Source organism: Dasypus novemcinctus, chromosome 10 (genome assembly GCF_030445035.2).
Source record: "Dasypus novemcinctus isolate mDasNov1 chromosome 10, mDasNov1.1.hap2, whole genome shotgun sequence".
Lineage (NCBI taxonomy): Eukaryota > Metazoa > Chordata > Mammalia > Cingulata > Dasypodidae > Dasypus > Dasypus novemcinctus.
The window spans coordinates 106978981-106991406 of NC_080682.1; the positions used below are offsets into that span (position 1 = coordinate 106978981).

General features: G+C 38.0%; 1 protein-coding gene across 1 annotated transcript in view; it reads left to right on the plus strand.

The window, feature by feature from the left end:
- Nucleotides 1–12426, plus strand: part of RNF169 (ring finger protein 169) — a 97035-nt gene that overhangs the window by 64375 nt on the left and 20234 nt on the right. Inside the window, exon 4 of the mRNA XM_004482657.4 lies at nt 3735–3853. Coding sequence (XP_004482714.2) covers nt 3735–3853 — 119 coding nt within the window. The remainder of the gene's footprint in view (nt 1–3734; nt 3854–12426) is intronic.

Genomic DNA, 12426 nt, shown 5'->3' on the forward strand with positions numbered 1-12426 from the left:
CCCCAGTACCTACTAAAAAATAAAAATTAAAAAAATTTAAAAAACAACATTGAATAAAATCAAATCTATGAGCATTTCAAGATTTAGATTGTTGGGATTTTGCCTTTTTTTGTTTTTATATTGTTGAGGACTTTTTAAATGGTTTTGATTTTGTATTAAATATGTCTTTGAGTTTTAGGTATTGCGCAAATTATTTCATTTTGTTTAACCAAGGCTACATTCAAATTGAGACCCAGAAGAAGTTCAAGAGGTTTCAGTGGAAATCCACTTTAAGGATTATCATTTTATCCAGGGAATTAGAGCTTAATTGATCATTTCACTCTCTTGCCCAAAAAATCCCCAGTGACTTCCCATTACCTGTAGAATTAAATGAAAACTCTTCATCCTAACATTCAAGGCCTTCCTTAGTATGATTCTAGCTTATCTTTCCATCCTTGCTTTATACCCCAAAACTCTAGGGAACAGAGCTGTTTGCTTTCCCTCAGATATGTACTCTGTGCTTTCCCTCCTCGGGGTCTTTGCTTTTGCACTTTCATCTCATTCAGATGTCACCCGGTTTACCTTCTGTTGAAAGGCTACTCATCTCTCCATGTCCAGTTAAAAAGGTGTCATCTTAATGAAACATTTAGGAATTCCTCACTGATTTCTCAACTCCCGTCATTCCCTCCTCCACCCTGCCCATAGAGTTCTTAATGTTTACAGAATTTATTTTATTCTCCCAAATGTTACAATTATTCATGTGCTTATATTTTTCTCTATTAGATTGTAAGTTTGTTGAGGGTTGGAACTGTGTCTTGCCCATTTTAAAATCTGCTCTAGTGCCTTGAACATTATAGGTGTTTGGTAAATGTTTTTCAAATTCAATTTCCGTAGGGAGGAAAAGATTTATTCTAGAAACAGATTATAATCTCTTATTTTCTAAGAATGGAATGAAATAGGCACAGTGTTTGTTATGATACAAGTAATATCATGTGAATGGTTAGAACAATTCTAGTCATACCAAAAATTATAAAACAGAAAGTAAAAATTACTTGTAAGCCTACAACTTAGAGATCCTTATAAATATTTTGGTAAATAGCCTTCCAGGCTTCTTTATGCACACACATACACACATACACATTGCAATTTTTCTTTTCAGAAAATGCAACCCAGTATACATGTGGTTCTATAACCTTTTTCTAGTTAACTATAAATCATGACTGTCTTTCCATGTCAGTCCACATCATTATACTTAACGGTCTCTTAGTGTTCTTGACTATAGAATGTAACTAATTTTATTTAATTGATCTCCTCTCAAGGTTTTGCAGTTTTAAATACCACTGTGATGAAATCCACTTCTCATTAGTTCCTTAGAATAAATTATATAAGTATATGACCAGGTCAAAGGAAGTGTCCTTTTTAAGGTTTTTGGCATTAATATTTTATTACTGAATTGCCCTCCAGAAAGCTCCCACCATCAGTACATAAGCATACTAAACTAATTTCCTTGTACCCTTGCCAACTCTGGGTATTACCATTCTTTAAATTTTCTTAGGCACAACGTTTTTCTAGATTTCACTTCAGAGATTTTATTTGTATGTAATTTGTATCATATTAGGAATCGATAATGCTATGGGCTTGCTTTTATCCAAGGTGAAAGATGTGAGGTAAATATTTTCCTATCATATGGTTCTAGATTTTATAGGGGTAGAAGTGTAAAGGAGTGGAGCATCTTCTGTCTGAACAATTATTTCTTTATTTGTAATATAATCTATTTTGCAATAGTTAAAAAGAACTTGGTATACATCTATTATAATACTGATGTTTCTTCTTAAATGATTAATAGTATTTAAATTAATACAAACAAAATCTACCTTTTGTTGAACATCTACTCTTTGTTAAATAATATGCTAGGTGCTTTTAATGGCTTGCCATAATCTATGTGATGGATGAAGCAATCTTTATTTTATAGGAAGTTTTGAGGAAAACTGCGGCTCAGAAAAAATAAAAGTAGTAGAGATGGGATTTGAATACCCTCCTACTGAATTGATTATGAAGAAGATATAGAGTGGCCTAAATAGACAGAAATTGCCAATTTTCATGTCTGTTGGTATCAAAATTTTTTCTTTTTTGTAAAAATTATGAAGAGAATATCTTATAAAATTCACTAATGGGTTAATGCTGTAAAGTTTCTCCAGTTAAAATTGGGTGCAACAGGGTTCTCTAAGGAATGATACCGTACAAAATTGAAAGTTCATACTGAAAATTGCCCTTCAAAGACTAATCATTAGGAAACATAGCCTATTGTTTGTATGTGCTTATCAGCCGAGAGAATAAAAAGGCTTTTAAGGAATGCAGGGTACTCTGAGCTATGTGGTGCCTTGCATGCCTATGTTTACAACTCACTTTGATATCATTTTATCATTAGCTAACCAGTAAATTGTTAGATTATATTTTTTTGTTTACCTGCTATATGATGTTATTGGGAGTTATTTAGGAAGACAAGAGTTTATTAGACACTCAGAGTTTATTGTCTAAAGCAGAAGATGGACTTTCTAATTAAGAGTTACAGTTCAGTGTGATTAGTTGCTACCTATGGAAAGAAAGACTTTCATATTGAATCATGAGGCAAAACCTTTCTAATATGTTTGCATGCAAAGGGCACATCTAAAAGAGACTCCACATGTAAAACAAAAGACTCTAACTAGAAACTCCAAAATAAAATGAAAATAAGTGAATGGACACAGGCAAAATGGGAAAAGGTATTTGGAAACCTTTGCAGAAAAAGTGACATTTAAGATGACCTGGAAAGACCTAAGGGTATTTTATAGACAGAGAGGGGCAGGGGAATTTTAGCAAAGGGAGTAGCATGTTCAAAAGCATAGAGGTTTTGAGAGACTGTAGTACATGTGGAGAGTAGAAAGTAGCTTGGCTGTGTCTAGAGTTTAAGGAGTTCATGTATGAAAGAAGGTTAGCCCTGGTTTGTCAGGGTTATTATTGTATCACACTGAGGTGTTTAGATTTCATCCTGAAGTCATCAACAATTAAGCAAGGGAAGTTGGAGAGATAATTCTTGGTAGAATGGAGGGGGTTTGGATGGAAAAAAGCCTGGAGAGAGCAAGACCAGTAAACAGATATTGCCATAGTCCAGGCAGGAGATGAGAATCTAAGATTATGGTAAGGCAATGATAGTGAGTATAGATGGAAGAGTTAGATCTCAGGGACAGTTTAGGAGTAAAACTGATTATCAAATAATAGAACATAAGGCAATTTGGAGATAGAAGGTCTGGATTTAAGTAGCAGTTTTAGCCATTTATTAACTCTGTAATCCCAGGCAAATTACTCTGAGCCTCAGTTACCATCTATAAAAGATGGGTAATAACAAAATCCCTGTTTAACTAGGCTGATATAAAGAGTAAATGAAATGTTTAGAAGTGCTGGGATATGCAAAAGCTCTGTAAAAATGTTGTTATGACTTAGAAGAAAGGGAAAAGAAAGTCACAGATGCCACTGACGTTTCTAGTTGTGTTGGTTGAGTGAGTAGTTGATGGTAAGGCTAGAGAAGAGAGTGAGTTTGATTTTGGGTGTATTGAGTTTGAACAATATTTGGAATATCCAAATTGGGATCTCTAGGAGGCAGTTGGAAACATAGCTCAGAGAGTGGTGACATATATAGAGATTTGGAAACTATGGCAAGGGGAGATTTCCTTGGGAACTCCAAATGGACATTGTTGTCTGCCTTGTCTCCCTGCCAGTGTCCTGCACGTCTCTCAGATTCAGAGAATGAAGAACCTTCCCGAGGCAAGATGACACAGACACATCGCTCAGCATTTGTTTCCAAGAACAACTCCTACTCCTTAGCTTTCCTGACAGGGTAAGAGACTGAAACTGAATTCAGTTGGTGTTCTTTTATTTGGGGGCATGAGACAATAGGGACTGGAGGAGCCAAGGTATTTTTTTAGTTACTTTGGAGGGGGGTGGAAGGGGTAAAAAAGAGGTAGGAACTGGTTTTTAAATATGGATTGGGGAGAAAGCACTAATGTCAAATTGTAAAGAAAAGTAAAATGTACCCATTTCTTTTTTTTTTTTTTTTTTTTAAAGATTTATTTATTTATTTAATTTCCCCCCCTCCCCTGGTTGTCTGTTCTTGGTGTCTATTTGCTGCGTCTTGTTTCTTTGTCCGCTTCTGTTGTTGTCGTCAGCAGCACGGGAAGTGTGGGCGGCGCCATTCCTGGGCAGGCTGCACTTTCTTTTCACGCTGGGCGGCTTTCCTCACGGGCGCACTCCTTGCGCGTGGGGCTCCCCCACGCGGGGGACACCCTTGCGTGGCGTGGCACTCCTTGCGCGCTTCAGCACTGCGCATGGCCAGCTCCACACGGGTCAAGGAGGCCCGGGGTTTGAACCGCGGACCTCCCATATGGTAGACGGACGCCCTAACCACTGGGCCAAAGTCCGTTTCCCAAATGTACCCATTTCTGGCATCCTCAGGATAGTGTTGGACTAACTACTCTGCTGCATAGTGTGAACCTTCTATTCTGGGAGGAAACAACAAAGTCTTCTTTAGTCTGACACTATTCATGGACTCTCCCTCTGGACTTTTTTCTCTTAATATGAAGTGCTGCCAGAGTTTATTTTGTTTTGAATGTTTAGACATAAAGTGTATCTTGGTAGGTTTCAAGAGGGCAAACTGAAAAGTTTTAAAGACTGTCATAGGGAATCTCCTCATCCTTTAGACTTTGCAGGCTCCAGGGAGGACGAGAGGGAGGAATGGATAAATGTCAGTTGATGGAGGGATAAGGGGGGAAAGCTGGAAGGGTGAAGGGAAAGAAGGAAGGAAGGACTCATTCACTTATTCAGCAGACATTTGTGAACAGTTACTATGTACTATGCTCTGTTTTAATGTAGAGATCAAAAGACATACTCTTTACCCCAGTTGCTGAATTTTTATATTTAAAAGCTGGCATTGTCCACTCTTCTCCTTAGGACTCCTCTCCTCCTTCCCACACCAGCACTAGATGGTAGACCTCTCTTCTTGTTGCCCCTGTGGACACATACCTGGACTCCTTTTATCTTAATGTTTCTGCTGGTCACTAATAAATATGACAAAACAGAAGCTATAAAAATTTAAGAATTGTATAAAGTGCTTTGCTTACTCTTGTGACCCCGAATGTTAGCTTCCTTTTCTGAATCCCTTTTGTGTATGTTCTTTTGGAGCAGTCTGGTTTCCTCTGTTATTTCTGAGAGTAAAATTCACTAAACCTCTTATTTCTTTTAAATGCTCCCCTTCTCCAGGTAATGGCAGCACCTTCTTCTCAGAATATTTATTCACTCATTTGACATTTGTTGAATGTGTGCTGTATTGTAGCCACTTAAGCTTGACTGATGTCATCAGGATCCAATAAGGTGTAAGCCAGTATAATTTCCATTTATGATGAAGATGGGATTCTTTCTTTGGATGTATAACTTGAACTACAGATGCCTTCTAAAGTTAAAAATAATTCAAGATTGCTTGACAAAGAATTGTCAGCTGCTGATTGTATGTATATGAGTTTTTTCCATTTATAGAAGGTATAGCTTAGTGATTATAAGTACAAAGAGAGATATACTGAAAAGAAGAAAAGATCAGGTCACTCATTCCAATCAAATCACAGTACATACTCCTTGAAACCAATAAATGTTCCTTTAGGCAATCTGTGATTAATTAATGTGTCATCATTTGAAATGACTTGGAAAAAATTTTTTTTGACATTTTAAAAAAATTATTATTTTTAAAGATACATAGATGACACATATTAAAATCCACGTAATGATACCAAGGGAAAATCGTCCCAGTTAGTTGGAATAGAAATTGTGAAGAGGTAAATTGCTTATCATCAATCCTAGTCTCTCTATCCTTGCAATTCATTCTTTTAAGGAGGGTTCCAGGTTAATATGCTATTCCTTAGAAATGCCTAATAAGGAACTTAGAAAATTCTTCTTTAAAGGGCAAAATGCAAAGCTTGTACAGAAGGGTGTGCTTTTGATTATGTTGGCTCTGTAACAGCTGTAATATATTTTCTTTTCCTGCTCCTTTGCCCGCCCTTGCCCTTAGTCTATTTCATTGAGCCACAGTGGAACTAATTTATAGGAAAATAGTTCACTTAAGATTTTACCATTAAGAAATATTTGTGATCAGTATTACACATTTCTGGACTTAGGGCTTCATTATTTTTCAGATATTCAAAGTGTGGACTGAGTTCAATTATTAGTGCAGTTGTTAAAACAAGTAATTGGATTTAGTTGGTAGTGTTGTCTTTTTGTGAAATAGTTTGCTGATGTTATGGAAACCTTAGATTGGAAAATCTATTATGGTAATAATTTAAATTGCATCTCTTATTTAATCAGTATGCTTTTTTCTTTGGATAAGAAAATATTAAATTTCAGATCCAAATTAAATTTAAGAAAACAATATGGAATTGTTAGTGCCAATAATGAAATGTAACATATGGATATATTAAGAAAAAGAATTGGCATAGTTCATAGTTTTTGTATATTAGAAGTATGTTTTTTTCTATCTAAGAAGCAACAAAAGAATAGGTTCTCTGCAAATTCTTTTCCTAAAGAGACTTCCTATGTAACTGGTTAAGTTTTTATAACTGTGTTTGAGTCAAATGAAACTGCCATTTTTTAAATTCATCTGTTTTATAAGCTTTTCTACCTCAAGCCCCAAAGCTTGGAGGTAAGGATGCATAGGCATGACTGATAGGCTGTTTTGGAAGAAACACATCAATAAATTCTAGCTGTGAGTCTTACCAGCTTAGCCTATCTTCATTTGGTAGATTCAAAGTAAAGAGGGCTTTGCAGTGATGTTAATGAAATTCTGCAGTCCCTTGAAAATGAAACTTTGTCCAAATATGCAGATAGAGTAATAGTTCACCTAAGGTCATCTCTACGTTTACCACAAAATATATGTTAACTAAAAATTTAATTTAAACATAACATGGATATGTAATTTTATTTTCAATATCTGAAAAACTGGTTTTATTTATTTATTCTATTTATTATTTATTTGCCCTCATTCCTCATTCTTCCTAACCTCACTGGAAGTCACCCAGAATGAAGCAAAAACCTAGTGACAAATTCTTCTTAAAACTCAGCCTGGAAAAACTCTCTCTTGTTGAGTTATATCTTTTCTCTTAGCACCACATGTCTAGTTGCATTTTCCTCTTTGCTTTGGCTATCTGGAAGCTTAGTACAAATTCTCAATTCAATCACCCTGGCCTATAATTAATATATATATATATATATTTTGCTATACTCTACCTACATTTATTATTTAATTTAGTCTTCATTCTCTTTTTAGGCTCAGTTTTTATGTATTTTTTTACTCTAAGTATTTTTTACTCTAAGTCACTGCAAATTCTTCTGGGAAATAGGGTAAAACAATAATAGAAAGACAATCAAACCAGCTGTTCTCTTTCCAGTTAAAAAAACAAATAATTACTGGAGTAATGCCAATACTGTCATTTTCAGTACAAAAATTGTATCTTAAATAAATGGTGCTTCACAGGATTTCTGGTACATGATAAACCGTCAGTGAATATTGCTGCTGCTGCTCCTATTTTATTGTCATCTTTTAGAACATGGACTCTTAAAGCCTGAAAAGAACCTTACCTATTATCTTTGCCAAACCTTTTGTTTAATGGATGTGTAGACTAAAGCCTAGCAAGGGAACATGGCTTGCCAAATCTTAGAATGCTTGAATAATAAGAAACTGTTTCAGTTTGCTAAGGCTCTCAATGCTAAATACCAGGAATGGGTTGGCTTTTATAAAGGGAATTTATTTGGGGTAAAAGCTTACAGTTCTGAGGCTGTGAAATGTCCAAATCAAGGCACCATGAGAGATGATTTTCTCACCAAAAGTTGACTGCTGGCAGATCCTGGAGGTCTTCCCCTTGGCAAGTCAGAATGGTTTATAATCTCTGCTGAGGTCCCTGCTTTCCCCTTCAGGCTCACCTTCTCCTTGAGCTCAGCTCCTCTCTTTCACCTTTAGCTGCCCTGCTTTCTCCTCAAGCTCAGCTGTGGATAATCAGGCACATGGCTCGCCTCTTCTCGTCTTGTCTCCCTTGCTTCTCTGCTTATTCCAGCCTCTGGCCTGGCCCCTCTCATAGCTGTAGCTGATCCTGGAATCCTCTTTCACATGGCAGGGTCAGATTGGTGGCTCTCTTTCTCTCTGTATTTCTGCTTTCAGTTCTCAGTGTGTATAAGACCCCAGCAAGAGGGTGGAGATCAAAGGCTCTAAGGCAATCTAATCAAGAGATCCCTTAATTCACCCACAGGAATGGATTAGTTTAAGAACATGATCTTTTCTGTGATTCACAGAAAATTTCAAACTATCACAGAAACCGAGTTAGAACTGAGATTTCTCTGTCTTAGTTTGCCAGAGCTGTTATCACAAAAATCACACAATGGGTTGGCTTAAACAATAGCAATTTATTGACTTGCAGTTTTGAGGGTAGAAGTCCAAAATCAAGATATTGGCAAGGCTTGCTTTCTTCCCAAAGTGTATAGCATTGTGTTTCTGGTTACAGGAAATCCCTGGGGTTCCTTGGCTTACACCTCTTTGCCTCCCCTTACATGGGGTTGTCCTCGTCTTTCTCACTTCCGTGACTTCCAGATTTCTTTGGTAAGGTCTTATAGTAGTCTCGGTTAAGACCCACCCTCATTCAGTTAGGCCATGCCTTAACTAAAAACAACAGCATCGAATATCCTATTTATAATTCACACCCACAGGAATGTGGATTAGGAAGATGTGTTTGTCAGGGTACAAAATTCAACCTACTACACTTTGCTCTTAGTTCACTGCTCTTTCTACCTATACCCCATAAACTCCTTAGAGCCACCTATGCTGCTTCTGCCTGTCTTCCCCAACAGACTGTAAACTCCTTGAAGGCGGAGACATCTTGTTCACCATTATATTTACAGTACTTAGTACAGTGCCAGCCACACAGTCGGGGCTCAGTACACATTTGCAGAATCCTTGCATAAGTGTTAAGCCTGCGGGTGGATTAAACTGGGGTTTTGTCATAATTGATTGTTGACTGTGCAGTAGAGGGCTTCTAGAAGGGCTCTGGAACTGTAGAGGAAGAGACTGGCTGGTGGCTGGCTTTTTAAGGATTAGATTCCATGGGATTAATAAGGGATGTAGGGAACCTCGTGGTCACATTGATTAAATTGTGAAGTTGCATTTAGCCTTATAATGCATTAGCAACAGCTTTTGATGAAAAAAAGGTACTAGAAATTTAAACTAAAGGTACATCATTCTGTTTTCTTATGTCCAAATACTTTAAGCCTGGGTTTTTGATATGCCCGACATGAAAAGACACATGAAGGACCTGCACTTACTATAAGGTGTGTTTATGTGGGAGAGGGGTAGACAGAGACTGAAAGATTTAGCAATATAAAATGCATGCCAGTGTTGCATTGAAGTAAAATGTGCAAAGTTGGTTCCTGTGTTAGTCAGCCACAGGGGTCCTGATGCAAAGTACAAGAAATCTGTTGGCTTTTATTTATTTGGTATTTATTTGAGGTAGAAGCTTACAGTCACCAGGCCATAGCATAAGTTACTTCCCTCACCAAAGTCTATACCATGTGTTGGAGCAAGATGGCTGCTGGTCTCTGCGAGGGTTCAGCCTTCCTCTTCCTCCTAAGGCTCCATGGTTCCAGCTCCTTTGTTTTCAGCTGTAGGTTAGCGTAAGGATTGTCTCTCTCCCAGGGTCTTCTTTTTTTCCGGGCTTTCTCAGCTGTTCAGGGTTCTCATCTCTTCAGGCGAATGGCCTGGCTATCTCCCTGGGACTCAAGCCTCCAAAACTCCAACTCTCTCATCTGCTGTGTCCTTTTCTCTTTGAGTCCCTCCCCCCTTTGTGGGTGGGGACTCAATGTCCTACTGACATGGCCCAATCAAAGCCTTAATCATAATTTAATCAAGTAAAAGTGAAACCTCTGAATTTAATACAATATAATACGCCCAGAGAAACAAACCATTTGCAAACACAACCCGATATCTATTTTTGGAATTCATAAACAATGCCAAACTGCCACAATCCCTCTTCCTTTTTTTTTTTAAAAGATTTATTTTTTACTTATTTCCCTCCCCTTTCCCCCTCCCCCCACCCCAGTTGTCTGCTCTCTGTGTCCATATGCTGTGTGTTCTGTGTCCACTGGTATTCTTGTCAGCAGCACCGGGAATCTGTGTCTCTTTTTGTTGTGTCATCTTGCTACATCAGCTCTCTGTGTGTGCGGTGCCACTCCTGGGCAGGCTGCACTTTTTGCATGCTGAGCGGCTTTCCTTATGGGGTGTACTCCTTGCGCATGGGGCTCCTCTACGCGGGGGACATCCCTGCGTGGCACGGCACTCCTTGCGTGCATCAGCACTGCATATGGGCCAGTTCATCACATGGGTCAGGAGGCCCTGGGTTTGAACCCTGGACCTCCCATGTGGTAGGCGTATGCTCTATCCATTGAGCCAAGTCCGCTTCCCTCCCTCTTCCTAAAAATGAACAAATGAAAATACAGAAACTTTCAGGTAACAGAAACCAAACAGACACATAAGTAATATGATACTTCAGAATTGGCTATACAGTTGATTAAAGCAGCCAAAACCAGAGAGATAGGAGGTGGGGAGGCTAAACTAGAGATTTTAGGGAAGAAGTAGCAATGTAACCTTGAGTGAAATCAGTTGACCTCCTTTATGTTTCATCTGTGTAAAATGCAGGTTGTTATGCCCTACCAATTTGCTAGGCAGGGAGTTTTACTGGATGATTTCTTAAGATCCTTTCCAGCTCTAAAATCAAAATGCCTAGAGGTGGCTTAAATCTAGAGTTTTGAAAGGTTGAGGAAGTGAGGCCACAACATGAAAAGAAAGGAGTGGGAACAGTTAGAAAGTTCTGTAAAAATCTAAAGTAACCAAGTGACCAGAGAGAAGAAAGATTGTGAGAGAAGGATGAGGTAGTATGAGTTGAGAGAAACTGCAAGACTTGATGATAGCAGGTCATGTGTTGTGTGATGTGTGTGTGTGTACACAAGCTTGCTTAAGGAGAGTGACAAGTCTTAGTGGTGTCAGAATATCTCTGGCATTTGAGAAATGGTAGTTTTCAGAAAGGCCTTTTTCCAGTACTTATTAGTGTTTACTGCGATGATGGGTGCTTTACATACATTTCGTTTAAACCTTATATTAATTCTGCAATATTTGTAATACTACTCTCATTTTACAGCTGAGAAATTTGCAGCTCAAAGATTAAGTAATTTACCCAAGAATCTTCAATTCAGTAGAGTGACAGTGATGGAGTTAGAATCTGGTCTCTGACCCCAAGCCTGTGCTCTTTCTATCAAACCATTGTCAGAGCATTGTTACAGAGGCTCTATACCTGGATCTTTGTCTTGAAATAACTGGCCTTTGCAACAGATGGCTGTCATCCCTCTGTTTATTTAAAAATATGTTTATCTTTTCTTGTTTTAAAAGGTATGAGATTGCTACATAGGTAGGTGAGAAGCTATTCAGTTACCCTGCTATTGGAGGAGACCTAAATCCTTTTGCATTGTCTTAGGGTCATTGGAATATAGAGCTATGGAAACAAACTGATTTTTTCCATCAGCAGAAGACTACTGGTATATTTTCAGAATAGGCAAATATAGAGAGAAAGAAAGTAGATCAATGATTTATTAAGGTTGGGGTGGGGTGTTGGAGATGATAGCTAAAGGGCACAGGGTTTCTTTTTGATATGATGAAAATGTTCTAAAATTACTTCTGATAGTTACATAACTCTGCAAATATTCTAAATCCAGTGATTGCACACTTAAAAAAATACTAGTGCAGACAAGGCACACAGCCCAGATCATAAACATACATGGAAAGAGTTGTTAACAAAATCTCAGCCACTTCTCGGTGCATGGCAGCCACTCCAAGGCCCCAAAAGCTGCTAGTTTCATCCAGGTATGTTTGTGCGGGGAGGTGGGTGGTCTTACAGGGAGGGATTGGGGAAGGGGTCCTCTCCAGCCTTTAGTTTCTTAGTGGAACTCAGCCCTACCATATTGAGGTTCATGGTTCAACATAAGAAAATCAGTATAGTAGAACAAAAGAAAAGGATCCCTTGATCATCTCAGTTGATGCAGAAGAGGCATATGATAAAATATAGTACCCATTCTTGATGAAAACGCTCGGAAAACTAGTAATAGAAGGTAACTTACTCAATATGATAAAGGTCATATGTGAAAAATGCAAAGCTAGAACTGTACTCAGTGGTGAAACCCTGAAAGCTTTCTTTCCCTCTAAGGTCAGAAACATGACTAGAATGCCTACTTCTACCACTGCTATTCAACATTGTACTGAAAGTTCTTGCTAGAGCAATTAGGAAAGAAAAAGAAATAAAAGGATCCAAATTGGAAAGGACAAAATAAAATGATCTCTAT